This window comes from Vombatus ursinus, unplaced genomic scaffold (genome assembly GCF_900497805.2).
Source record: "Vombatus ursinus unplaced genomic scaffold, bare-nosed wombat genome assembly UNPS02014821.1, whole genome shotgun sequence".
Classification (NCBI taxonomy): Eukaryota; Metazoa; Chordata; class Mammalia; order Diprotodontia; family Vombatidae; genus Vombatus; species Vombatus ursinus.
In genome coordinates, this window is record NW_020954599.1 from 13,862,489 (window position 1) to 13,888,754 (window position 26,266).

Consider the following 26,266-nt stretch of genomic DNA (forward strand, 5'->3'; position numbering starts at 1 on the left):
GAGGGAGAGAGAGAGAAAGAGGGAGAGAGAGAGAGAGAGAGAAAGAGGGAGAGAGAGAGGGAGAGAGAGAGAGAGAGAGAGAGAGGGAGGGAGAGAGAGGGAGAGAGAGAGGATCCCTCTAGGAAGGAAGTCCAGACAAAGAAGTATCAAGACAGAAGAGGAGTCATACAGAAAGAGAACCAATTCTGGAGTCAGAGGACTGTAAGTTCTGCCTCTGATGCTGACTACTTGAGGGACCTCAGAGAGGTCACTTAACTTTCCTTGGCCTCAGTTTCTTCATCTGTAAAACAAGGGGGTTGAATGAGACCTCTGAGGTCCCTTCCACCTTCAGATCTATCATCCTTTGACTAGATGACTACTAAGCTCCCTTTTAGGTCTAAATGTGTGATCTTATGGTCCCTGCCAAAATAATAAGCAGCATTTCTGTAATATTTTTAAGGTTTGCAAAACACTTTGCAAATGTCATTTCATTTTATCACCACAACAACCCTGTGAGGTAGGTGTTGTTATGATCCCCATTTTACAAATGTGGAATCATAAAACTATTAAGTTTCTGAGGGTGATTTGAATTCAGGCCTCTTCCTGACTCCAGGTCCAGTGCTTCCTTCACTGAACCATCTAGCTGCTGATAGGTGGATGAGCAGATCTACACTTTGTATTATTTTGTCTTCTTCAGTGGAAAAATAGTTTTCAAAAGAAATGAGCTGGTCCAGAATTGAGCAGGATGAGGAGAATGTCTTTGGCAAATTAAGCACTGCTTTTCATGACCCCTAATTTCTTCTAGAAACAAAGGACTGATCTTTTTAATATCAGTATTTTTTTCTGGTTGGTACTGCAAGATTATGAGCCCTGGAAAAACCATGGTCTCTGAAGAATTAAAATTATGAGTCACCCAAAGGGTTGAGGAGAAGCATATGGTAGGCATGGTCAGGCTGCAACCTACTGCCAGTGAAGAATTGTATAGACAAGTCATTATAGGCTTGGGACTGCAAAAGAAGTAGGTGAATGGTCACATAAGTGAAAGTGGGGAAATAAAAGCAGGCATTCAGAAAGTTGAGCATTAAAGTCCAAATTCAGTTGCACATGCAGCATTAGCTCAGGTAGTATTTACTTTTTAAAAATATTTAATATAAAATAATAGCATTCATAAGATATATCTATAGTTGTATCCAGCCCTCTTTTCTGATTTCATGGACCATATCTCCATATAGTTTTTCCATCTGGTAAGAATACTTCTGAGAATAGTAAGTGTTACTGTATCGTATCCCTTCATTAGAGGTATTACTATAGTCTGAGGCTAGTTAACTCATTTACTTAGAGCTTAGATAGGACCCATCTTTAAAAGGACTAGCTAACTTCACTCTTTCTCTTAGTTACACAGTGTAACTCTACCCCACTTCCCCTCACTGGCCATTTACTGTCCTTGGTCACAAAGAATTGCTCATATTTATGTTACATAGTGTCAACTGGGTCCTCACTGCAGCAAGGCAATCCTTTTATACCTCCTTGATTGATTCACTACCCTGCTCACCAAACATGCTTTTCTAAATATTTTCATCTCTCCTCAAACCTCTAATGGCTCCCCCTTCCTCCATCCTGTCAGCTGAAAACCTCACCTCACATTTCACTTAAAAAAAATTGAGGCCATTTGCTGAGAACTTCTCCCTCACCCATATTTCTCATTTTACATCACTCAGATGCCTTCCCTCATTATTTCCTCTCTTATCCTCAGTCACTTTCTTCCTAATTCTGTGAAGTCTGGCTTCCAACATCATATTTAATTGAATCTGCACTCTCCAAAGTTACCAGTGATCTCTAAATCACCAAATCTAACCTTTTTTCCAAATCTTCATTTTTCTTGACCTCTCTGAAGCTTTGGATGCTATTGATCACCATCTTTTCCTTGAATACTTTCTTCTCTCTAGGTTTTGGTGACACTCCTCTCTCCTGGTTCTACTTCTACATGTCTGATTAATCCTTTTCAGTCCCCTTTGCTGTATTTTCTTCCAGGTCATGTCCACTAACAATGAGTGTCTCCCAGGGCTCCATCCTCTTCTATACCACTTCATTTGGCAATCTCATCATCTCTCATGGATTCAGTATCTGTGCAAGTGACTCCTAGATCTATTTGTCTAGTCCTCACTTCTTTCCTGACTCCCAGTCTTGAATATCCAACTGCCTACTGGATATCTCAAACTGGATGTCCTTTTGGAATCTTTAACTCAAATATTCAAAACTGAGCTTATTATCTTTCTCCTCAGACCCTCACATTACTGTCAAAGATGCCACCATCTTCCTATTCACCCAGGTTCCCAACCTAGGTGTCATACTTGACATTGTCTCTAGCCCCTTATATAGAACATTTGCAACATATACATTCCCTTTTCTTTTCTGATACTGTAACCACCTTGGTGTAGGCCCTCATCACTTCATGCTTGGACTACTGTATAGCCTTTCCTGCCTCAAGTCTCTCCCTATCCTAGTCCATTAGGTCTAGAAGGGCCTTTCTAAAGCACAAGTCTCACTATCTCATCCTTCAATTCAATATACTCCAGTGGCTGCCAATTATCTTCAGGAGCAAATATAAATCATTCTGTTTTAGCATTCAAAGCCCTTCAAAACCTATTTGCTTCTGACTTTTCAAGTCTTCTTATACCTTTCTCCTTCCCACATGCTCAATGATCTAGTGACACTGGCCTCCTTGCTATTTTTCACACACGATACTTCATTCATATCCTGATTCCATGCATTTTCACTGAGTAAACTTCATGTCTGAAACTTATCTCGACCTCCTGGCTTCCTCGGTTTCCTTGACATTTCATCTAAAGTTGCATCCTCTTCAAGAAGCCTTTTCTGGCCCTTTCTTGATGCTCGTGGCTCTCTTCTGTTGATAACATATTTATCCTATATAGTTTTTTTTTTACTTAGTTGTTTGCATGTTATTTCATGAGACTGTGATTTCCTTGAGAGCAGAGTACGTTTTGGACCTTTCTTTGTTTCCCCAATGCTTAGTACGGTGCCTGGCACATTGTAGATGTTTAATAAATCCTTGTTGGCTTAATTAGAGCAAAAGGATGTAGATGGATAACTGAAAACCATCACTATTGATGGAAGTAACATGTAGCCATCCTTTATTAGGGGTAAGTAAGTAGCATTATCTGTTTTAAATTAATGAAAAGGACTACTATAGTCAGGAATTTCTATTTTCCTAACCTAAACACTTTTTGCTACAATTTAAACCTAAGAGAAAGGAAAAAGAGAAAAGAAAATCTTAAGAGAAAACCTGCTTATTGGCACCTAGATGATATCTCTTTACATGTTTGGACTAATATTTTAAGTTCCTTTTGATTGTTTGCTGGAACTTATCATATGCTATTCATTTGTTGTTGTTAAATCATTTCAGTCACATCTAATTCTTTCTGACTCCATTTGGGGTTTTCTTGGCAAAGATACTAGGGTGGTTTGCCATTTCCTTCTCCAGCTCATTTTGCAGATGAGGAAACTGAGGGAAACGGGGTTAAAAGGATCATGCAACTAGTAAATGTCTGAAGCCAGATTTGACCTCATGATATGAATCTTCCTGATTCCAAGCCCAATGCTCTATGTGCCACCTAGCTGTCCATGTTATTCATACATGCCCCCAAGTCCTTACTTGGCCTGTTCTGTTTTAGAATCTTAGATCTTCACTATTAGATACTATTATTTACTAATAGAATAACATAGTTCTTATCCAGATTGGTTACTGAGAGAGACACCTACTCTTTTTTTTTTTTTTCACAAAATTCAATTATATTTATCTTCTTTGGCCCCGGACGACCTTGTTCTGTTGTACCTGCTAGGTTCTCTTGATACCTTGTGAAGTCCCTTTGGATCGGTTCTTAAGGGAAAACCTTCTGTCCTTATAGCCGCTGATATCCCACACTGTCTGCATTAAGCAACAGCAGTTGCTTAATAAATGGTTGTTTGATTCTAAAAACTAGTTAAATTAACAAAACATTGTTTTTATTAATATTTTAATTTGTTTAATAGTTTCATAGTTTAATTTGTTAATATTTTAAAATGCAGACCATCTTCAGAGTACTAAGCAGGTGAACTGAAACACTGAGATTTCAACCAGGATTCTCCACTTAACACACACTTCCCTATTATAAGTCATCTGGTATTCATCCAAGATCTGTATCAAAATGTGCAATTTCAATCTTGTACGTCTAATCTTTTTTCTGAAAACTTCTGCGTTTCATTTCCCTCTTGGGACCTCCTCTATTTCTTCCTGTCTCATGCAAGAATCGTGCTGAAAGTTGTTCTTTCATTCGCAGCCTCTGTTCTTAGAAAGAGACTATTCGTGGTAGGTTAGAATATTTCACATTTGTTTTCTTCTTCTCCTCCTCCTTCTCCTCTTCCTCTTTTCTCCCCCTAGTTCATTAGGCAGAGTGATACAATAACAATAACATGGGATTAGGAATCAGAAAACTTGGGTTCGGGTTATGATTCTACTGCTGAAAAATTCTGACAGCCTTGAGTTACTTGGCATTTAATTTCTGTCATCCTCTGTTCCCTCATCTGTAAGATGGGGATGATACAATTCTGCCTACCCCACAGGATCGTTAGGAAAATCATGATAAAAAATAATCAACATATCTATTCAGTACTAACAAAAACCAGGAAGTAACTATCATGAGAGAAATTCCATTCAAAACAACTATAAAATGCATTAAGTATCTGGGAATTAACATATGAGACACATTCAAACCAATATAGATATACTTACAAATACTCTGTAAAAATAGCGATAGAGGCTATGATTTAGTTGGTATAGGGAACTTCCAGATGAGGACAGCCCCTTTATCAATGCAGTCCACCACTTTCTCTGCATCTTTTGGGCTTAAAAAGTTGTGTAGAACACTGAAAGGATAAGTGATTCACTCAGTCACAAAGCCAATACGCCTGTGGCAGGACTTAAATCCAGACCTCATTCCACTGCCCCAGTGGTATGAACACAAATAGAAGTGGGATCATTAAACCATGCATAAAGATCTCTTTGGGTCATATTTTGACTTAGAAAACCACACATTAATATTATTTGGTTGTATTATATTTTTATTTATTTTATAAAACATTTCCCAGTGACATTTTAGTCCACTTCAACTGTGGGAGAGTCGTGTGCCACATTGGCACCTTAGGAGCTACAACATTCTTTCTCTCATCATAGAATTAAAGAAAGATAAATATTTGGAGGGGGATTCATTCATTGCTTAGAATTGGGCTATGCCAGTATAATAAGAATGATGCTGTTACCTAAATTTATATGCAGATTTGGTGCTATACCAAACTACCAAGGGTATAATTTATAAAACTAGAAGAAAAACAATAACTACATTCAAATGGAGGGGGGGAAAAAGGTCTAGAATCTCCATAATGAAAAAGAGAGTAAAGGGAACATAATATTACTAAACTTCAAACTATATAAAGCAGTAATTGTCAAAATTATGTGGTACTGTTAAAAATATAAATCAATTAATTTCACATTAAATTAACTAACTCCACTAGTTAAATTAGTGAAACAGATTGAATAAATAAGCCATAGAAGTAGTCTAGTACAATTGCCCAGTGTTTGAGAAATCCCAGAACATAAGTTACTGAGGGAAGGATTCCTGAGTTAATTAAGAGTTCCTGAGAAATCTAGAAAGCAGTTTGGCACAAATTAGATTTAGACTAATATCTTATACCATATTTCACAATAATTTCTAAATCCATATGCGACCTAAATATAGAAGATCACATCATGAAAAAATATTATTAGAGACTAGAAAGAGGTCATTGTCCCAAATGTGACTAGGGAGAAATATTGTAAGAAAACAAAAGATAGAGTGGCTCCCCAAAGACAAAGCAGAGAGGTTTGCTTACATAAAATTGAAAAGGTCTAAAATCAGTGCATTTAAAATGGGGGTAGAGATTGAGGGAGGGAGATATTTGTACCAGATATAGCTGATAAAACTGCCATTTTTGAGTAGATGAGTGATCCAAAGGTATAAACACATTGTTTTGAAAAGAAATGCATACTGCCAATAGTCATACAAAAAAATACTCCAAGTAATTGATTGGGAAAAGGAGGGGAATGAGCATTTATATGTTGCCTACTATGGGCCAGGTGCAGTGTGCTAAGGAGTTTTGTTTTGTTTACAAAAATTATTTTAAAATATTAACTTATTACAAATATTATCTAATTTGATAGTTAACTACAAATTAAAGAAATGCTGTTGTTGTTGTTGTTCGTGTTTTGTTTTCAGAGAGGACCAATGACATCAAGGGGTGATATCTTGACTTGTGAATTAATTGAATTTAAGTGAGGCAGAGCTGCAAAAAGTCATCGTCCTCACTCTCTCTTCCAGAGTCATCAAAGTCCAGCGGCAAGGCTGTCAGGACAAGTCAGGACGACTGGTAAGGGTCCAGGATGCAGTGGATGACCTTAGCATCCTTGATGCCTGAACAGTCTCTAAGCACGCCAAAGTACCTGTTCCAAACACCTTCATGGTCTTTGGAACAAATTGTTCTCATCTGCCTAGTCTGCTGGGAGAAGTCTTCACATGCTTGGAGTAGACATTCTCCGAACTCACTAATGGGTTTGAGGCCTGTAAGTTACCCTCAACTTGGTTTAGCCTGTCTGCCAAGATGATTTTACCAGGGTGTGGGCATCGCATATGCTACAGCTTCTTGGGGCCACAGGTTAGAGTTGGGTGAAGATGGATTCACCAAAGGTAGATGACCAGCCCTGAAAAGGCTGCAAACCCTCACATCAGAGGTGCTAGTCCTTCCTGAATACCCCGTACACCTAAATTAAAGAAATATAAATGAAAACAATGAGATTTCAACCTCACACCCATTACATGGGAAAAGATAATTTTAAAAAAATAAATGGAGATAGCCAACATTGGCGGTGCTGTGGAAAAACAGGCATATTTACACTGTTGGTGGAGCTGTAAATTGGTTCAATTCTTGTTGAAAACAGTTTGAAACTTTGTAAGAGATTTAAGTCTGATGAACACAATGGAATCAACCCATCTACCCAATCTATTGACTCTCCCTAACCTCTTGAGCTTTGTAGATCTCACTGCCAGCTTCAGATCTAGCCCCTGGGGACACAGATTCTCCTAGTTATCCTTGACTTGGGTGAAGAGGAGAGATCTTTTTTTTTTTCTCTTTTTAGTTCAACTGATACAATGTTGAATTTTTCCAGAGCAACTTTTATTAAAAATTAAGGAGAAAGGGAAGAAAAAATGCTTCCTAAAAGCATATAAAATGAGTATACAGAATAAAAATTTATGTTCCTAAATTTAATATCTAGCCAGGGTTGCTGGCTGGGCTAGTATTGCTTATTGAGTAGCCTCCAACTTCTTACTAAAAGAAGTCATATTCATCATATTTCTTCCTGAAAGTTCTTTCATGGACTCCTTTAGCAATTTGATGAAGCCTATGGATTCCTTTAAATACAACAGTTAATTAAAATCACATGGAAACTTCTTTTCCATCCAAATCCATGGACCCCTGGAAATCTATCTATGGACCCCAGGTTAAGGAACCTTGTTCTAAACAAAGCTTCTAGCCTAAAAGTAAATTGAGGTTCACCAATTGCCACAGTCATAGGATCATAGATCACGACACTGAAGTCTGAGAGATTGTGACTTGCTATAGTCAGTATCAAGGGAATCAAAATCAGGTTGTCTAACTGCAAGCCTAGTACTCTTGTCCTACACCCAAAGCAACATAGTTTATTACTTGATAAAGATATATTTATTTTAATTAAATTAATTAATGTATTAATTTTTACTTTTCAACATTCACTTCCATAAGATTTTTAGTTCTAAATTTTCTCCCCTCCCCAGGACAGTGTAGAATCTGATATAGGCTCTACATACACATTCATATTAAACATATCTTCACATTAGTCATGTTGTAAAGAAGAATTAGAACCAATGGGAGGAACCACAAGAAAGAAGAAAGAAACAAGCAAAAAAAGAGAGAGCAAATGGTATGCTTCTATCTGTATTCAGACTCCATAGTCCTTTTTTTGGATGTGGATAGCAATTTCCATCATGAGTCCAAGGCAACATATTAACTTAGAAAACCATAGATTAATATTATCTATGATGTATTTTTATTCATTTTGTTAAACATTTCCCAATTACATTTTCATCTGGTTTGGACTCATTAGGGAGTTTTGCAGGCAGGTGACTCCTGGTCTAATGAAATTTTGTACTATATATAGTCAGATTTTGACCCTTTCTCTCAAGAGTGGGAAAGGGATAGAACCAGGGCCCTTCTCTTACAGTCCCCCAGAGAGAGAGACCAGTATCCAGTATCATGCTCCACATGTCAGCTTCCTCAGCCTCACATTTAAACTTGAGTCACTAAGGGATAGAAAACAGGACAAGAAAATAACCACCTCTTTTTTATAGCATCTTGAATTGACTCATCAGCTTTGAGAAGCAAGAAGTCCCCAGAAAGTTGTCAAAATTCCTCCAATGGAAATAGGAATATGGGGCCCTTGGGCTCTGGGCTCTTTTGATACAATACATTCTGCTTTGTATTATAGTTACTTATGTACTTGGCATTCCTTGTACCAGCTTGTAAACTCCTTGACTGAGAATTTATCTTTTCATTCCATGTGACCTAACACTAGGCCTTGCAGAAATGAGTTCAGTAAATGTCTGCACTATTTAGGTGCGGAAATATGGAAAAGGCCAGACTTAGGCTATCAGCATATAGGTCATGAAATTATTTGTTACATGCATGGTTAGAAGACAGATTTAATTGTGGAAGAGGAGGACATAGGAATGCTTCCTGTAGACCGGGAATAATATGGGACTTGTGTAATGAAAAACTGACTACACAGGCAAGCTGAGGGCATACCCAGAGTTGAGTTAGCTGTTAGGCTCCAGAATGAAGAGGAAAAAGCCACATCTGCCCAAGTGAAGGCAGGGCCCTGTCTTAAGAGAAGGCAGTAAGAAGAGGTATGGGAGAAGGAAGAAACTGGGAGGAGAGGTGGGGTAGGGAGTGGGAGGGAGATGGAAGAAACACAGATAATTGGTTTTTATACAATACTCTAAGGTGTGTTAGCTCATTTGGTCCTTATAAGCACCTTGAAAGATACAGAAGTAATCTCCATTTTAGATTTTTTTTTTTAGGTAATCACAGTTAAGTGACTTGCCCAGGGTCACACAGCTAGTAAGTGTCAAGTATTTGGTCTGAGGCCGGATTTGAAACTCAGGTCCTCCTGACTTCAAGGCTGGTGCTCTATCCACGACATAATCTTCATTTTATAGATAAGGACACTGAGAAGGTTTGACTACCTGTGATCATAACGTAATTCGATTCAAATCCGCCCTGAATCTCAGACCTTTGATCTTTGCCCTCTGCTGTACCATGTTGCCTCTTATTTAGATAGTCAGATAGGGAGAAAAAAAATATTGTGATAAGAAAGCCAAGGAAAGGAGACAGACTATTTTGAAAGAGTTTTATCTAAAGTCCACATAAAAGAAAGGGACAGAGTGGAGGAACTCTCAGAAGGGCATTTACTTGTTTGAGGAGAAGGAAGGAGCAGAAAAAAAAATGAAAATGACAAGCCTAGTTCATATCAAAGGAAGTTAAATTCCTGAAGAATAATAGCTAACATTATAGAGCACTTTCAGGTTTGCAAAGTACTTGACATGCATTATCTCACTTGATTAGTATCTAGATTTGATTATTTACATGGGTTATCTCCCAGCAACCCTGCAAGGTCGATGCTACTCTTATCCAAATTTTACTGAATGGGAAACTGAGGTTAAGTGATTAGTTCAAGGTCACACAGCTAAATATCTGAGGGAGAATTTGCACTCAGATACTTTGAGGTCGTTCTGACTCCCAGATCAGCACTCTATTCACTATACCACCTAGCTGGGACTCCTTAGCTAGCATGAATGTTGAACTTATGAAAGTAACCAAACCAGAAAAAAAGGCTTTGTAAAGAAACCCTGAAATGTTCGATGTAATCACATAAATATTGGGCCACGAACAGCAGAAAAAATGCAGAGCACTGAAGAAGAAAAGCTGGATCTGATTTTGAGGACAAGAAAGAAAACTGAAATATAGAGAAGAAAATGGGTTTGCCAAGGGCCTGAGTGAGGATGGAGCTCTTCACACAGGCAAGTAGGAAAAAGAGAATCTACCAAGTAGGACTTTGGCTTAACACTTACCATAGAGACTCAAAATACACATGAAGGGGGGAGGTGTCTGATGTGAGTCCAATCTGAAGATGTGCTGGTGTAAGCTGCTTATGCAAGTTAATTGGCTATTATATCTATCATTACATATAAATGACATGTCTTATCTATGAGATCTAGGTTGAAAGTTATATGATTAGGTTGGGAACTATACTGTAAAAGGATCCTATTTGTGAACATATACATATATTGTGGAAGAAAGAAGAAAGGGCATGACATATACGGTGCAGTGGGAATGGCTGAAATTGATTTATCAAAGCTGGAAGATAAAGGATTAATGAATTCAATTTAGAAGAGAAAGATATCACTTCTTAGGGCTTCAGTTCGCTCCTCTGTTAAGCATAAGACATAGAGTGGAAGGGACCTTAAAAGCCCCTTTCTTATATAGATGAGGAAACTGAGGTTTAGATGAGTAGGATCATACGTAGCTGGAGTCTGCTGCAGGATTTAAACTCCCTTTTCCCCTGACCTCTTTGGAAGTATAACAACATTCTGGTTTCCTATGAAATTAAAATCGCAAATGTCAAGGGGGAGAGAAGAAGCATTGTTTCTCCTTTCAAGAGTTCAGAAAGTAAAGAGACATGTTTTAAAGGTCAATAACAAGGATGGAAAAAAATAAAACCATGGGTAAAGAAATTGGAGCAGAAATATCAGTAACTAAAGGATCAACATGGTAAGTTTGTAGAGATGAGAATAAAAACATTGAGACACAAGATAAGTAAGAATAAAGGCACTCCCTCTAGCTGTCTTTTTTTTTTAATTTTAAAAGTTTCTTTATTTTTTGCCATAATAACTCATTCAACCATCTACAAGCATGGAGAGGATTTGGTCTACATCAGTAGACAGATAATCCACCTCAATGAAATCCCAGCTCCTTGATGCATTGAAGTAAGGTGTTGTATGGGAGCTAAGGCTGAGATCCTTTGGATTTGTTCTCTGACTCCAGTTCTAACCTCAGAAATTTAACTGAACTGGTTTCACTAAACACAAGTCAGGTGAGAATAAAAATGAGTCATCATGACTATAATTTACTCATTAATACATCCATGTAACATTGTTTGATAAGTATCCATCTTTGCAAATACTTTCTATATCATACTAGACACCCTAAGATTACCTCTGGTTCAGAGTTCACATAATGGCCACAGCTGAAAGTGAGGATTCCTGTCCCTCTAGCTAGCCTTAAATATATATTTTTAATTTTTAATTAATTTATTTTTTTTCTTTTTTGGTGAGGTGATCGGGGCTAAGTGACTTGCCCAAGGTCACACAGCTAGTAAGTGTTAAGTATCTGAGACCAGTTTTGAACTCAGGTCCTCCTGACTCCAGGGCCAGTGCTCTATCCACTGGGCCACCTAGCTGCCCCCTTTAATTAATTTATTTTGAATTATCAACAATCACTTCCATAAACTTTTGAGTTTTAACCACTCCTTCCCCACCTCCCTCCCCAAGATGGTGTGCAATCTGATATAGGTTATAGATATATATTCCTATTAAACATATTTTAACATCAGTGATGTAGGGCAGAATTAGAACCAATAGGAGGAACCACCAGAAAGAGGAAACAAAACAAAACAGAAGAAAAAAATTACAAATAGTATGCTTTGATCTGCATTCAAACTCCATAGCTCTTTCTTTGGATGTGGATAGCATTTTTCATCATGAGACCTTTGGATCCTTGTATTGCTGAGAAGGGTTAAGTCTATCAATATTAGTCATTGCACAATGTGGCTGTTACTGTGTACAACGTTCTCCTGGTTCTGCTTCTAGCTGTCTCAAGGTGTGCAAGATGAAAAGAGGTCTTAGATTTGAGCTTGAAGGGACCTAAGAGGTCATCTGCTCTAACCCTCATCATTTTCGATGTTAAATGACTTGTCTAAGGTCACAGGGTTCATAAGTAGCAGAGCCAAGATTTGAATCCAGTGGAAAGAATTGTACTGAGTCAAAGAATTTAGAGCTGGAAAAGAATTGAATTTATGAACTAAACAGAACAGCCGGGGTATGACAAGTAGCCAAATGCAAACCTTGGTACTGCAGGAAAGTGTCAGAAGGAGGAAAAACGGAGTGAGGGAACACCATAAGCCCCTAGCATTGTATCCCGAGCATCAGGCCAAGTACAAAAACTGATATGGTGATGAAAACATAACTGAAAGGCTTGGTACTGAGTAACTACAACCTGGGGATAGAAGAGCCGCCATGCTAGGTCAGACCAGCTGACTAATGAGTCCAACAGTCTGCTTTTGGTGGGAAAGCTTGGTAGTCCAATCTGATGTTGACCTAAAAAAATTGGAATTATATCCCAGATGTCACTAAGACCCTGGAAGATAAATCACATTTATCCAGCTCTGTCTAAAATCCTTTTCTCACAGCAATCCTGTGAGGATGGCAAGGCAAATATTACCTGCACTATACAGATGAGGGACCTGAGGCTCAGAAAGTTGAAATCACTTGTCCTTAGTCACAAAGCTGGGATTCAAACCCTACTCTCCCGACTCCCATGTCCAGCTCTCTTTCTAATTACTCCAAGCTATAAGGGGTTAAATCAATCCAATGGGTGTGTGTAGTCTCAAAACATTTCTAAACTAGGTAAAATTAGCCATTAAATCATAGCTAAGAGGGCCAAGTCCTACATGTATATGAGATTAGAAATTCCCTGAGCGCAGAGGCTGTGCCTTCTACTCTTAGACCTCCTTTCCCAGGCCTTAATACAATTCAGTGCTCTATGGAGGTGCGAGAACTTCCAACAAAGAAAATGATGAGGTAGAAATAGTATGGTAAACTTGGAAAGGAGTTCAGGAGCCCCTCCTTTTACAGATGAGAAAACTGATGCCCAGGGAGGTTGAGGGGCTTGTCCCAGCTCACAGAGATAATAAGCATCAGAAACAGAATCTGAACCTGTGTTCAAAGTTCTGACACCAGAGGTAACATGTTTTCCCCTGGCTCACCCTGCCTCCTACCAAAGGACATCAGGTTCAGCCATGCCCCGTGTAATTGTACTCCTCTTTCTTTGCTTCCTTTCCCAGGCATTGTGTTTGCACATTATGGTCCAATCTGGAGACAACAAAGAAAGTTCTCCCACTCAACCCTTCGCCATTTCGGTCTGGGGAAGCTCAGCCTAGAACCCAAGATCATCGAGGAGTTTAAGTATGTGAAGGAGGAAATGCAGAAACATGGAGGAAACCCCTTCAGTCCTTTCCCCGTTATTAGCAACGCCATCTCCAACATCATCTGTTCCATGTGCTTTGGCCAGCGCTTTGAATATAACAACAGTGACTTTAAGAAGATGCTTAACCTCATGTCGAGAGGGCTCGAGATCAGCATCAACAACCAGATTCTTTTAATTAACATATGCTCTTGGCTGTATTACCTCCCCTTTGGGCTCTTCAAGGAATTAAGACAGATTGAAAAAGATTTAACTGTTTTCCTAAAAGGAATCATCAGAGAACATCGGGAGACCTTGGATATGGAAAATCCCCAGGACTTCATAGATATGTACCTTCTCCATATGGAAGAGGAGATGAAGAATGATAGCAACAGTAGCTTCAATGAGGACTACTTATTTTATATCATTGGAGATCTCTTCATTGCGGGCACTGATACTACAACCAACTCTTTACTATGGTGCCTTCTGTACATGTCATTGAACCCTGAGGTACAAGGTAATTAATGGCTGCTTGTGTTATCTGTGTTCTTCATATAGGAGCAATGAATCAAAGAACAAAAACAGAAAAAAAAAGTAGGGAAATGTAAAGGCACCTACTATGTGCCAGTCACCTCACTATTGAGCCCAAGTATGACTTTACATTTATAAATTTCTTATCAGTCTTTCTTCAATGATCAATTCTGTTTTTTTTTCTTTTTTTTGCGAGGCAATTGGGGTTAAGTGACTTGCCCAGGGTCACACAGCTAGTGTCAAGTGTCTGGTCTGAGACCAGATTTGAACTCAGGTCCTTCTGACTCCAGGGCCAGTGCTCTATCCACTGCCCCACCTACCTGCCCCTCATTTATAAATTTCTAATAAAATTCATTACATTAGATTTGGCTCAATGTTCTAGCCTAACAAGATAATTTTGAATCCTGACTTTTACCCAATGTGTTCTTTCTCCTATTCAGCTTTGTATCCTGTGCAAATTGGATCAGCAGGCCATTTATACTTTTATCCAAATTTTTGACAAAATCATAAAGTGTGTACCTTGGCACATACTTCAAGAATTTTTGCAAAGTATCCCCTCCCCCATGCAGATCTCAGCCCTTCTACAGCTTAGGAGACGACCGTCAAGGGTTTCTGTGGCTAAAAACTTTAATCCCGTAGCCAATGTGGTGTTGAGCCTCCCTAAATTTAGTTTGTTCCATCAGTCCATCACTGGGATAGTATTCAGTCTTTTCAGTGTGGCAGCATCTGCCAGGACTTATACTGTTGGCATTGCTTTTGACAGCCCAGAACCATCTTCATGACACCATGAGGCATTAGAGTAGGGATTTCATTGGAGAGCTCTGTACATAAAAGGCACTTAATAAATGTTTGTTGAAGTTTGGATAAGGGCTCTGCAGCTACGTAGCAAGAATAGAAAATTGACCCTAGAGTCAGGAATACCTGAGTTCAAATCTGGCCTCAAATACTTAGTAGCTGTGTGATCCTAAGCCAGTCACTTAGCCTCTATCTGCCTCAGTTTTTCTCAACTGTAAAATTGGGATGAAAATAGCACTTACCTCCCAGGGTTGTTGTGAGGATCCAACAAGATAATATTTGCAAAGAGTTTAGCATAGTACCTGGCACATAGTACCAGCACATACCTGGCATTGAATAGATACTCATTTCCTTCTTTCCTTCCTGCTTAGCTTCATATAAAATTGAATGGGACTGTTCTCCATCTTGAGTCACCTCCATCTCTTCTCATCTTTCCTTTCCTTTTTTGTACAGAAAAAGTCCACAAAGAAATTGAAAAGGTCATTGGTCCTGACAGAGCTCCATCCCTCACTGACAAGGTCCACATGCCCTACACAGAAGCCACCATCATGGAGGTGCAAAGGATGTCTGTGGTAGTTCCTTTTGGCATTCCTCACATGACTTCAGAAAAAACCAGTAAGTCCATGAATGATGGGTTGGTTTGTTGATGGGTATGTTTTTAACATTATTTTGAGGACGATTTCCTCTTCTACCGTGGAAGGTTCAAATCATGGGGGTGATTGTGTCATCAGAAGTCATTAACTCGTCTAGCTCAAGATCCAACCATTAGGTATCTTGTATGAGAAAAGGTACTGATAACATGTCACATAACAATTAGGTATGTTTAATACGCCCATTTTGACCTTTAATCACCCATTATTAAATAGTCCTCCAGATATCCCAGGATTCATCAGTCCAAAACTGTTTGGAGGATTTCCATGAACACTACTGCCTTCTGAAAACTCACTTTCAGAGCCCAGCTATAGTAAAAGAGGCCTGTTTGGGCAGGCACAGCTATGTCAGCAATCAGGGTGCCCTACCTCCTGTCTCTCCTGTTCCCTGCCTAACTATGGCACAGATGAGGCAAAAGGAGACGACAATAATGAAGGGTACAATGGGAGACAGTAACAGAAACAACAATAGCTAGCATTTACATAGCTCTTTAAGGTTTGCCAATCTTAGAAAGTGGAAGGTGGAAGGTAGAAATTTTAAAGGTGGAATTACAGATTTTAGTGGTATAGGGGGAAACGTGCCGGATTTGGAGTTGGAAGGCCCGGTCACTTAACATCTCGGGGTCTTGGTATCTTCATCTGTAAAATAAGGGGGAGTAGTGCATCTGGGAAGATAGCAGAGCAGGTCAGAAATTTCCAGGCTCTCCAAATTTCCTCCACAAACAGACAGAACATTGCCAGAAAATGAAGTGGAGCAGCAAAAATAAAGGGGTAAAGCAGTGGTCTTTGTAAGACAACTTGAAAAGGCCTCCTAAAGGACACCCGGGGCTAAGCTGCTGAGCTTTGACCTGAGTAGAGGAGTTCAGGCCAACTCCACTGAATCAACAAACAGCAGACCCTCAGCTCTTTCTAGAAGCAGATAAGATCTCAAGAAATTTCACCTAAGAAACTTTTAGCTCAAAACTTTCATCTAATGCTAACTGGGGGAAGACTGAAGGACCTCCCCTGTTTCTGGACACCAGGCCTAGCTCTACTGACCAGATGCGACCCCAGGTTGCAGCTGTGGGTGAAGTGGAGCGAGCACACACCAGGTGAGTGCACTACAGCAGGGAACAGGAATATTTTTGAAACAGCATGGCTGGGGGCCCTAACTGTGGCTTAGAGAAGGAGAGGAGTCTCTGAGGTTGAGCCCCTGGACAGAATTCAGAAAATAACAATACTGAGGACCTGAGGCCTGGGACAACATTACTTACAATTTGGGATTAAAACCTGATTATAATAATAAACTGCTAAAAAATATAATAAAATAAAAGTAAAAATAAGTAGGGAAAAAAAAGAACCTAACCATAGATAGCTACTATGGTGTAAAAGAAGATATGGGTTCATATTCAGAGGAAGATAATGAGGTTAAAAAAAAAAAGTCACTCCTACCCCAAAGAATAACATCAAATGGTCACAAGTCTAAAAAGAGTTCTTGGAAGAACTTAAAAAGGAATTCAAAAATCAAATAAGAGAGATTGAGGAAAAATTAGGGAAAAAAATAAAAGCAATCCAAGAAAATTATGAAAAAAAAGTTAACCAATTGGAAAAAAAGAGGTCTAAAATCTTAAAGGAAGAAAATAACTCCTTGAAAACTAGAATTGGGCAAGAGGAATTGAATGACATTATAAGACACCAAGAAATAATAAAACTAGAAAAACTAGAAGAGAATGTGAAACATCTCATTAGAAAAACAATTGATCTGGAGAACAGATTGAGGAGAGACAATTGTTGGACTACCTGAAAGTTATGATAAAAAAAAGAATCTGGATATAATATTACAAGAAATGATTGAGGAAAATTGCCCTGAAGTTCTAGAACAAGAAAGTAAAGTAGAAATAGAGAAAAATCTACTGTTCACCACCTGAAAGAGATCCCAAGAAGAAAACTTACATGAATGTCATAGCCAAGTTTCACAACTCCCAGGTTCGGGAGAAAATATTGCAAGCAACAAGAAAAAAAAAGCCATTTAAATATGATGGAGCTACAGTCAGGTTTTCACAGGACCTAGCAGCTTCTACTCTAAAAGACCATAGATCTTGGAACATTGTATTTCAAAGAGCAAAAGAGCTGGGGGCTTACCCAGCAAAGTTGAGTATAATCCTGAATGAAGAAAAAAAATGGACATTTGACAAACTGAAAGACTTTCAGGTATTTGTAATAAAAAGACCAGAACTCAATGGAAAATTTGATATAAAAGGTCCATAAGAAAAGGGACTTATTAAGGTCAAACTGTTTAGTTATTTATATATGTGAAAATGTTATCAGTATTCTTAAAACTGTCATCATTACTAGGGTAGTTTGAAAGAAAGATTGGGGCTGAGTTGTTTATGATAGGGTGATTCTAAAAAACAAAATTGTGTAGAAAAAGGTAAAAAGGAGCAATTATCTCATAAAAATAGGATGTTAAAGGAAGAACTGAAACAGAGGAAGCAGGTGGAAGTGGAGGGCTGGTAACGTTGGAACCTTACTCTCATCAGATCTGGGTTGAAAAGGAAACAACATATACATTTAGAAGGGTGTAGAAGCGTTCTGGACTTGTTAGAGAGGTGAGAGAACTGGGGGACAAGGTGAGGGAAGTACTTTTAGAAGGGTGGGTAAATTAAGATTTAGGAAGGTGGGGGAGAGGATAAAGGAGGGAGTCTTAGAAGGGTGAGTAGAATAAGGAATAGGAGGATAAGGGGAGAAAATAACAGGGACAAGGTAAAAAGAGAAGGACGATAGTGATGAAAATAAGATGGAAGGAAATTCACAAATAGTAATTATAACTTTGAACGTGAATGGGATGAACTCACCCATTAAACGGAAATGGATAGCAGAATGGATTAAAAATCAGAATCCAAAAATATGTTGTTTACATATTGAAGAATGAGAGATACATACAGTTAAAATGGAGAACTGGAGTAGAATTTGTTATGCTTCAGCTGATGCAAAAAAGGCAGGGGTAGCAATTATGTTCTCAGACAAAGTTATGGCTACAATAGATTTAATTAAAAGAAATAAACAGAGTAGCTACATTTTGATAAAAGGTACCATAGACAATGAAGCAATATCAAAACTGAACCTATATGCACTAAATATTACAGTATCTAAATGTTTAAAAGAAAAGTTCAATGAATAACAGGTGGATAGATAGTAGATAGTGAGTGACTTTAATCTTCCTTTCTCAGAACTAGATAAATCTAACCAAAAAATAAATAAAAAAAGAAGTCAAGGAAGTGAATAGAATTTTAGATAAGCTAAATATGATAGATATCTGGAGAGAATTAAATAGAAATAGAAAGGAATACACTTTTTTCTTAGTTGTTCATGGTAACTTTACAAAGACTGACTACATATTAGTACATAAAAATTTTATTGTTAAAAGCAGAAAAGTAAAAATAGAAGTATCCTTTTCAGATCACAATGCAATAAAATTATATTTCATAAGAAATGTAGATTAAATGTAGATTAAAAACTGATTGGACAGGGGCAGCTAGATGGCACAGTGGAAAGAGCACTGGCCCTGGAGTCAGGAGGATCTGAGTTCAAATCCAGCCTCAGACATTTAACACTTACTAACTGTGTGACCCTGGGCAAGTCATATAACCCCATTGCCTAGCCAAAGAGGGGAAAAAACTAATTGGAGGCTAAACAACCTAATCTTAAAGAATGAGTAGGTTAAAGAACAAATCGTAGAAACAATAATTTCATTGAAGAGAATGACAATAATGGCACAACATATTAAAATATACATGGGATACAGCAAAAGCAGTGACCAGAGGAAAATTTCAATCTCTAAATGTTTTCATGAACAAAATAGAGAAACAGACCAATGAATTGGGCATGCAATTTAAAAAACTGAAAAAAAAAACAAAATAAAAATCCCCAATTAAACATTAAATTTGAAATCCAAAAAATTAAATGTGAGATTAATAAAATTGAGTGTAAAAAACCATTGAATTAATAAATAAAACTTGGTTTTATGAAAAAAACAATAAGGTAGATAAACCATTCGTTTATTTTATTTAAAAAGAAAAGAAAACTAAATCACTAGTATTAAAAATGAAAAGGGTGAATACACCACTAATGAAGATGCAATTAAAGCAGTTATAAGGAGTTATTTTGCCCAATTATATGCCAAGTTTAACAATTTAAGTGAAATGGAAGAATATTCACAAAAATATAAATTGCCTAGATTAGCAGAAGAAATAGAATATCTAAATAGAACTATTTTAGAAAAAGAAATTGAACAAGCCATAAATGAGCTTCCTAAGAAAAAAAACACTAGGACAAGATGGATTTACAAGTGAATTTTATCAAACATTTAAAGATCAACAATTCCAACATTAAATACATTATTTGGAATAACAGGCAAAGAATAGATCCTACCAAACTACTTTTATGAAACAAATATGATACGATACCTAAATTAGGAAGTGTAAAAACAGAGAAAAAAATTTTAGACCAATGTCATTAATGAATGAATATGGATGCAAAAATCCTAAATAAAAACACTAGCTTAAAGATCACAAGAATATATTACAAAGATTGTACATTATGACCAAGTGGGATTTATACCAGGAATGCAGAAATAGTTTAACACAAGAAAAATTATTAACATAATTGATTATATCAATAATAAAAGTTTAAAATATATAGGATTATATCAACAGATGCAGAAAATTCTTTTGATAAATTACAACACTTATTTCTATTAAAAACACTTGAAAGTATAGATATAAATATATTTTTCCTTAAATTGATAAAAAGCATTTATCTAAAACCATCAGCAAACATTATTTGTAATGAGAATAAGCTAGAAGCCTTCCCAATAACATCAAGTGTGAAACAAGGATGCCCACTCTCATCAAAATTATTCAATATTATATTGGAAATCATAGCAATAGCAATAAAAGAAGAAGAAATAGAAGGAATCAGTAAAGGGAATGAAGTAATAAAACTATCTCTTTTTGCCAATGATATAATGATGTGCTTGAAAAATCTCAAAGATTCAACCAAAAAGTTAGTTGAAGCAATTAATAATTTTAGCAAAGTAGCAGGATATAAAGTAAATTCACATAAATCATGAGCATTCCTATATATCACAAACAAAACCCTGTAAGAAGAGATACTAAGAGATATCCCATTTAAAATAACTCTAGACAGTATAAAATACATGGAAGTACACCTGCCAAAGCAGGTGTATGAAGTATAAAAGTCATGAAATATAAAAAAACTATTTATACAAATTAAATCAGATTTAAATAATTGGAGAAATATTAATTGTTAATGAGCAGGCAGAGCCAATAAATAGAAATGACAATTTTACCCAAATTAATTGATATATTCAATGCCATCTCAATTAAATTACCAAAAATTATTTTACAGAATTAGAAAAATTTTACAAAATTAGAAAAAAAATTCATTTGGAAGAACAAAAAGTCAAGGATATCAAAGGAAATAAAATAATGTAAAGAGGTTTAGCAGTACTTGACTAGACTACATTATAGGGCAGTAATTATCAAAACTATCTGGTACTAGCTAAGAAATAGATCAGTGGAACATAGTAGACATAAAATTTATAGCGGCAAATAAATATAATAACCTTGTATTTGGCAAATGTAAAGACTTAAGATTTTGGGATAAGAATTCATTATTTGGTAAAAAAAAAATTGCTCAGAAAAAATGGAAGGCAGTATGGCAGACATTGGGCATAGACCAATATCTTACACCATTTGCCAAGACAAGGTCAAAATGAGTGCATTGCCTGGATATAAAGAGAGAAATTTTAAGAAAATTTGAAGAACACAGAACATACTATTTATCAGACTTATGGATATGTGAACAATTTATGAATAAATAAGATATCGAGAACAGAGTAAGTTGTAAAATGGATAATTTAGATTACATTAAGTTAAAAAAGTTTTTGTACAAATAAATGTAACCAAGATCAGAAGGAAAGCAGAAAATTAGGGAGCAAGGGGCAATTTTATAGACAGTTTCTCAGATAAAGATCTCATATCTCAAATATATAAAGAACTTTTTCATATCTTTAAGAATACTAGTCATTCTCCAATTGACAAATGCTCAACAGATATGAACAGGCAGTTTTCTGATGAAGAAATCAAAATAATTTAAAGTCATCTGAAAAAAATGTTCTAAATCATTATTGATTAGAGAAATGCAAATTAAAACAACCTTGAGATATCATTTTACACCTCTCCAGACTGGCTAAAATGATTGAAGGGGAAAGCAACAAATGTTGGAGGGGATATGGAAACATTGGGAAACTAATTTATCATTGACGGAATTGTGAAATGATCAAACCATTTTGGCGAGTAATCTAGAATTATGCCCAAAAGTTCATTAAACTCCTATACCCTTTGACCCAGTAATACTATTAGTAGGTCTATTTCCAAAGATGATTAGGGAAAAAGGAAAAGAACCTATATGTTCTAAAATATTTATAGCAGCTCTCTTTGTAGTGGCAAAGAACTGGAAATTGTGGATATGCCTGTCATTTGGAGAATGGCTGAACAAGTTGTGGTATATGATTGTGATGGAGTACTATAAGAAATAATGATCTAAAAAAAAAGAAAGAATGAGTTCGATGATCTTAGAAATACAAGGATAGCCTTGCATGAAATACTGAAGAGTAAAATAAGCTGAACCAAGAGAATGTTGTATACAGTAACAGCAATATTGGTTTAAGAACAACTTTGAGTAAATAAGTCATTTTGACTATTACATTACCCAAATTAACTACAAAGGATATGTGAATCTATCTGCATCAAAAGAACTGTTAACTAGAATTATCATATGTATATATGATTTTACATATATATACATACAGACACACACACATACATACATACATTCATACATATACAGACATGAATATTTGTGTCTAATGGAAGCCATCTCTAGAGTGGGGGAGGGAAGGAAAAAGAAAAAAAATTTACGTGATAATTTTATTATATATTTAACAGAAATCGCAATACATACATAATTGTACACAATAGATTTGCAATTTCATGGGCAGTGATCTTTTTTATTACACAATGTTATGGAAATGCTTGTTTTATTCCATAAATTAAAAATAAACTAAATAAAAATGAATAAATAAAATAAATGAGGGGTATGGACTAATTGACTTCTAAGGTCCCTACCAGCTCTAATAATATTTATAATAACGTATAACATAATTGTTATAATAATAAAAAGTCCTTTCTGCCTCTACTAATAATAAAAACTAATATTTATATCACACTTTGGGATTTACAAAGTACTTTATAAATATTGTCTTATTTTTTCTTCACATCACCCTATGAGGCAGATACTATTATTATCCCCATTTACAAAGGAGGAAATCAAGGCAGACAGAGGTTCAGTGATTTGCCTACTAATGCAGTTAGTGAGTGTCTGAGGCCATATTTGAACTCAGGATTTCCTGATTCCAAGTCCAACCTTTTATGTACTGTACCACCTAGCTCATTCCAGATCTATGATCCTATCTATCTATGACCCTTGAGTTTTGCATTTCTGGAAAAATTTGGCACCAGGGGACCTAGTCCAGCCACCCTAGTCATGAGTGCTAACTCCTAGTTCAGGCTTCAATTTTAGAACACATTTTCATAGTTAGAATATGAAACCTCCCTTTATATATCATTTTAATTTCTGGGAAACACAGCTGTAGCCTATTATTGAATCTTAAGTACCTAAGGAACCTTAATAGTCATCTTATCCAAGTTTTCACAGAGTGTATAAATTCCCCTTACATCATCCCTAATAAATGTTCAAATTCATATCAAATGCCACTTTCTGCAGGAGACTTTTCTCAGATCCCTCAATGGCTAGAATCTTCTCCTTTAAAGTTATCTTGTCCCCTCTATTAGAACGAAAGCTTCTTGAGGGCAGGACCCTTTTTTTTTTTTTTTTGCCTTTCTACGTATAACCAGCACTTAGCACAATTCCCAGTATACACTCAGCACTTAATAAGTGACCGTTGATTAATTGACTGATTAATTGCTCCAGTGACAGGGAACCTCAATACCTAACACAATGAGAGGAAGGCTAAATCTGGAGTCAAAGGAACTCGGTTCAAATATTACCCGTTCCACTTACCCACCACGTGACCTTGGGTAAGTCATTTACCCTCTATGGTGTTGGTTTCCTTATCCGTAAAATGAAGGGGTTGGACTAAAACAACTCTGTCCTTTCTAGTTCTAAATCTGTCATCCTGTGATTTTGAGGCTTTTCCACTCCAATACTGAGCTTCTCTAGTTTAGAAAATTGTTTGAGTGACAGCTAGCTAAGTAGCACAGTGGATAGGTCAGTGGACCTAGAATCAAGAAGACCTAAGTTCAAATGTAGCCTCAGACACTTACTAGCTGTGTGACCCTGGGCAAATCACTTAACCTCTCTCAGCCTCAGTTTCCTGTTCTGTAAAATAGAGATAATAATAACATTTGCCTCCTAGAGTCATTGTGAGGATAAAATGAGATATTTGTAAAACATTTTGCAAACCTTAAAATGCTATCTAAATGTTAGTTGTTTTAAATATATGAATGTTACTGGATGAATAAATCATTTCCAGAGTCTACGTTAGGGGCTGTAGTAACTTTGAGGCACAATTTATTTTTTTATTTCTCCACTTCCCAAAAATTATTCATTTATTTTTAAGCATTGTCTTTATTTATTTATTTCAAGCATTTTAAGCATTCTTTTAAAAAATTTGAATTCTTCCCTCCCTCCAACTCCTTCACCACCTACTGAAAAGGCAAGAATATGATATCAATTGTACATGTGAGATTATGCAAAACATATTTCCATATTTACCCTTTCACAAAAAAAACAAGAAAAATTTTTAAAAAGTGAGAAAATTTTACTTCAGTTTGCACTCAGAGTTCTTCAGCGCTCTCTCTGGAGGTGGATAGCATTTTTCATCATGAGTACTTTGGAATTGTCTTGGATCATTGTATTGATCAAAGTAGGTAAGTCTTTCACAGTTCATCATAGTTACAATATTGCTGTATACAATGTTGTTCTAGTTCTGCTCACTTCACTCTGTATCAGTTCATATGAGTCTTCCCAGGCTTTTCTGAAATCATCCTCCTCCTCACTGCTTACAGCACAAAAATGTTCCATCACAGTTATATACCACAACTCATTTAGTCATTCTCCAATTGATGGGTATTCCCTTTATTTCCAAATTCTTTGCCATCACAAAAAGATGTTATAAATATTTTTGTACATGTAGGTCCTTTTCCTTTTTCTTTGTTCTCTTTGGGGCACCGACCTAATAGGGGTACTGATGGGTCAAAGGTTTTATAGCCCAGTTTTATAGGCACAGTCTTATAGCCTTTATATGCCCTATAGCTACAAATTGTTTTCCAGAAATAGATCAGTTGACAACTCCACCACCATTTCATTAGTGTCTCAATTTTCCCACATCCCCTCTAGCATTTGTCATTTCTGAAAGGTGTGAGGTGGTACCTCTGAGACACTATTTAATTCGGTATATGGAGATTGTTTCTTACCTCCTGATAGGCACCTACTCTCGTTCCCCCAGATTTTTCTTTTTCCTAATGTATATACCTAGGGAAAAGGCTATTTACTTGTAATGCCTTACATAAGCAAGCAGAGCTCTTGCATTTTTCTTAAGTTTCATTGGAATTGATGGGCCTAATTTTGGCAAATAGAACCAGGTTAAGAAACTAAGTAGATTATTCTAAGAAATTTGGAGATGTTTAAGGACTGATGGGCTGACCATGGCATGGCTGGTGTATGTGTGCGTGTGTGTGTGTGTGTGTGTTTGTGTTTTTCAGTTCTCCAAGGGTACATCATCCCTAAGGGCACTCTGATTGTAGCCAACCTGTGGTCAGTACACAGAGATCCTTCCATATGGGAGCAACCCGACAACTTCTGTCCTGAGCGATTTCTGGATAAAGAAGGAAAACTTATCAAAAAGGAATACTTTATTCCTTTTGGGATTGGTAAGTTCTATCATGGAAAATTGACTTTTTTTCAAAAGGGAGTTGGGACCAAAGGGCCTTTAATCATTTCATGTCAAGATGGTAAAGAAAAAACAACAAAATAAAACACAGATACCCTTTTGTTCCCATAATGTTGACAAGCTACAAGTTGGCACAAGATGGGTAATTTAGATAATGCTTCTCTACTTTGTTCAATCCTGACTTTTATAAACAAACCTGTCTTCGTGGATTTTCAACTTGGAGACTATTACTGATAATAAAAACTAACATTTATACAGCACTTTAAGGCTTTCAAAGTGTTTTACATTTATCATCTCATTTCATCCTTATAACAAACCTATGAGGTAGGCGCCACTATTATCCCCATTTTACAGGTGAGAAAATTGAGGCTTAGAGTAATCAAATGACTTGCCCAGAGTCACACAACTGGCGAATGTATGAGGCAGGATTCAAGTTCAAGTCTTCTTTGAAGTCTAGTAAATGACCATGCCAACTAGCTGCCCCAATTCTGCTACCAGAAATAATGTCCAAAGCTGCCCCAATGGTGTTCCTCAAACACAGACTACTGCTTGGATTAGAGCCAGCCACTGGTTTTCTGCCAGAGTTGCTTTTTGGAAGACTTGATTTCTGCCTGTCTCTATTCTTCTAAAGGTCTTAAATTGGAGAAATTATGATCTCTCCAGTTTCACAGGGCAGCTAGGTGGCATAGTGGATAGAGCACCGGCTCAGGAATCAGGAGGTCCTCAGTTCAAATCCAGCCTCAGACACATAACACTTACTACCTTATGACTATAGGCAAGTCACTTAACCCCAATTGCTTCACCCCAAAAAAATTGCTTTCAAAATATGCTTGCCTTTATTCTCCCTAATAAA

The 26,266-nt window shown here is 36.8% G+C and overlaps 1 protein-coding gene across 1 annotated transcript in view; it reads left to right on the forward strand.

Moving 5' to 3' along the window:
* Positions 1-26,266, forward strand: part of LOC114024532 (cytochrome P450 2U1) — a 47,730-nt gene that overhangs the window by 17,958 nt on the left and 3,506 nt on the right. Inside the window, exons 2-4 of the mRNA XM_027837567.1 lie at positions 13,283-13,918; positions 15,181-15,342; positions 25,226-25,393. Coding sequence (XP_027693368.1) covers positions 13,283-13,918; positions 15,181-15,342; positions 25,226-25,393 — 966 coding nt within the window. The remainder of the gene's footprint in view (positions 1-13,282; positions 13,919-15,180; positions 15,343-25,225; positions 25,394-26,266) is intronic.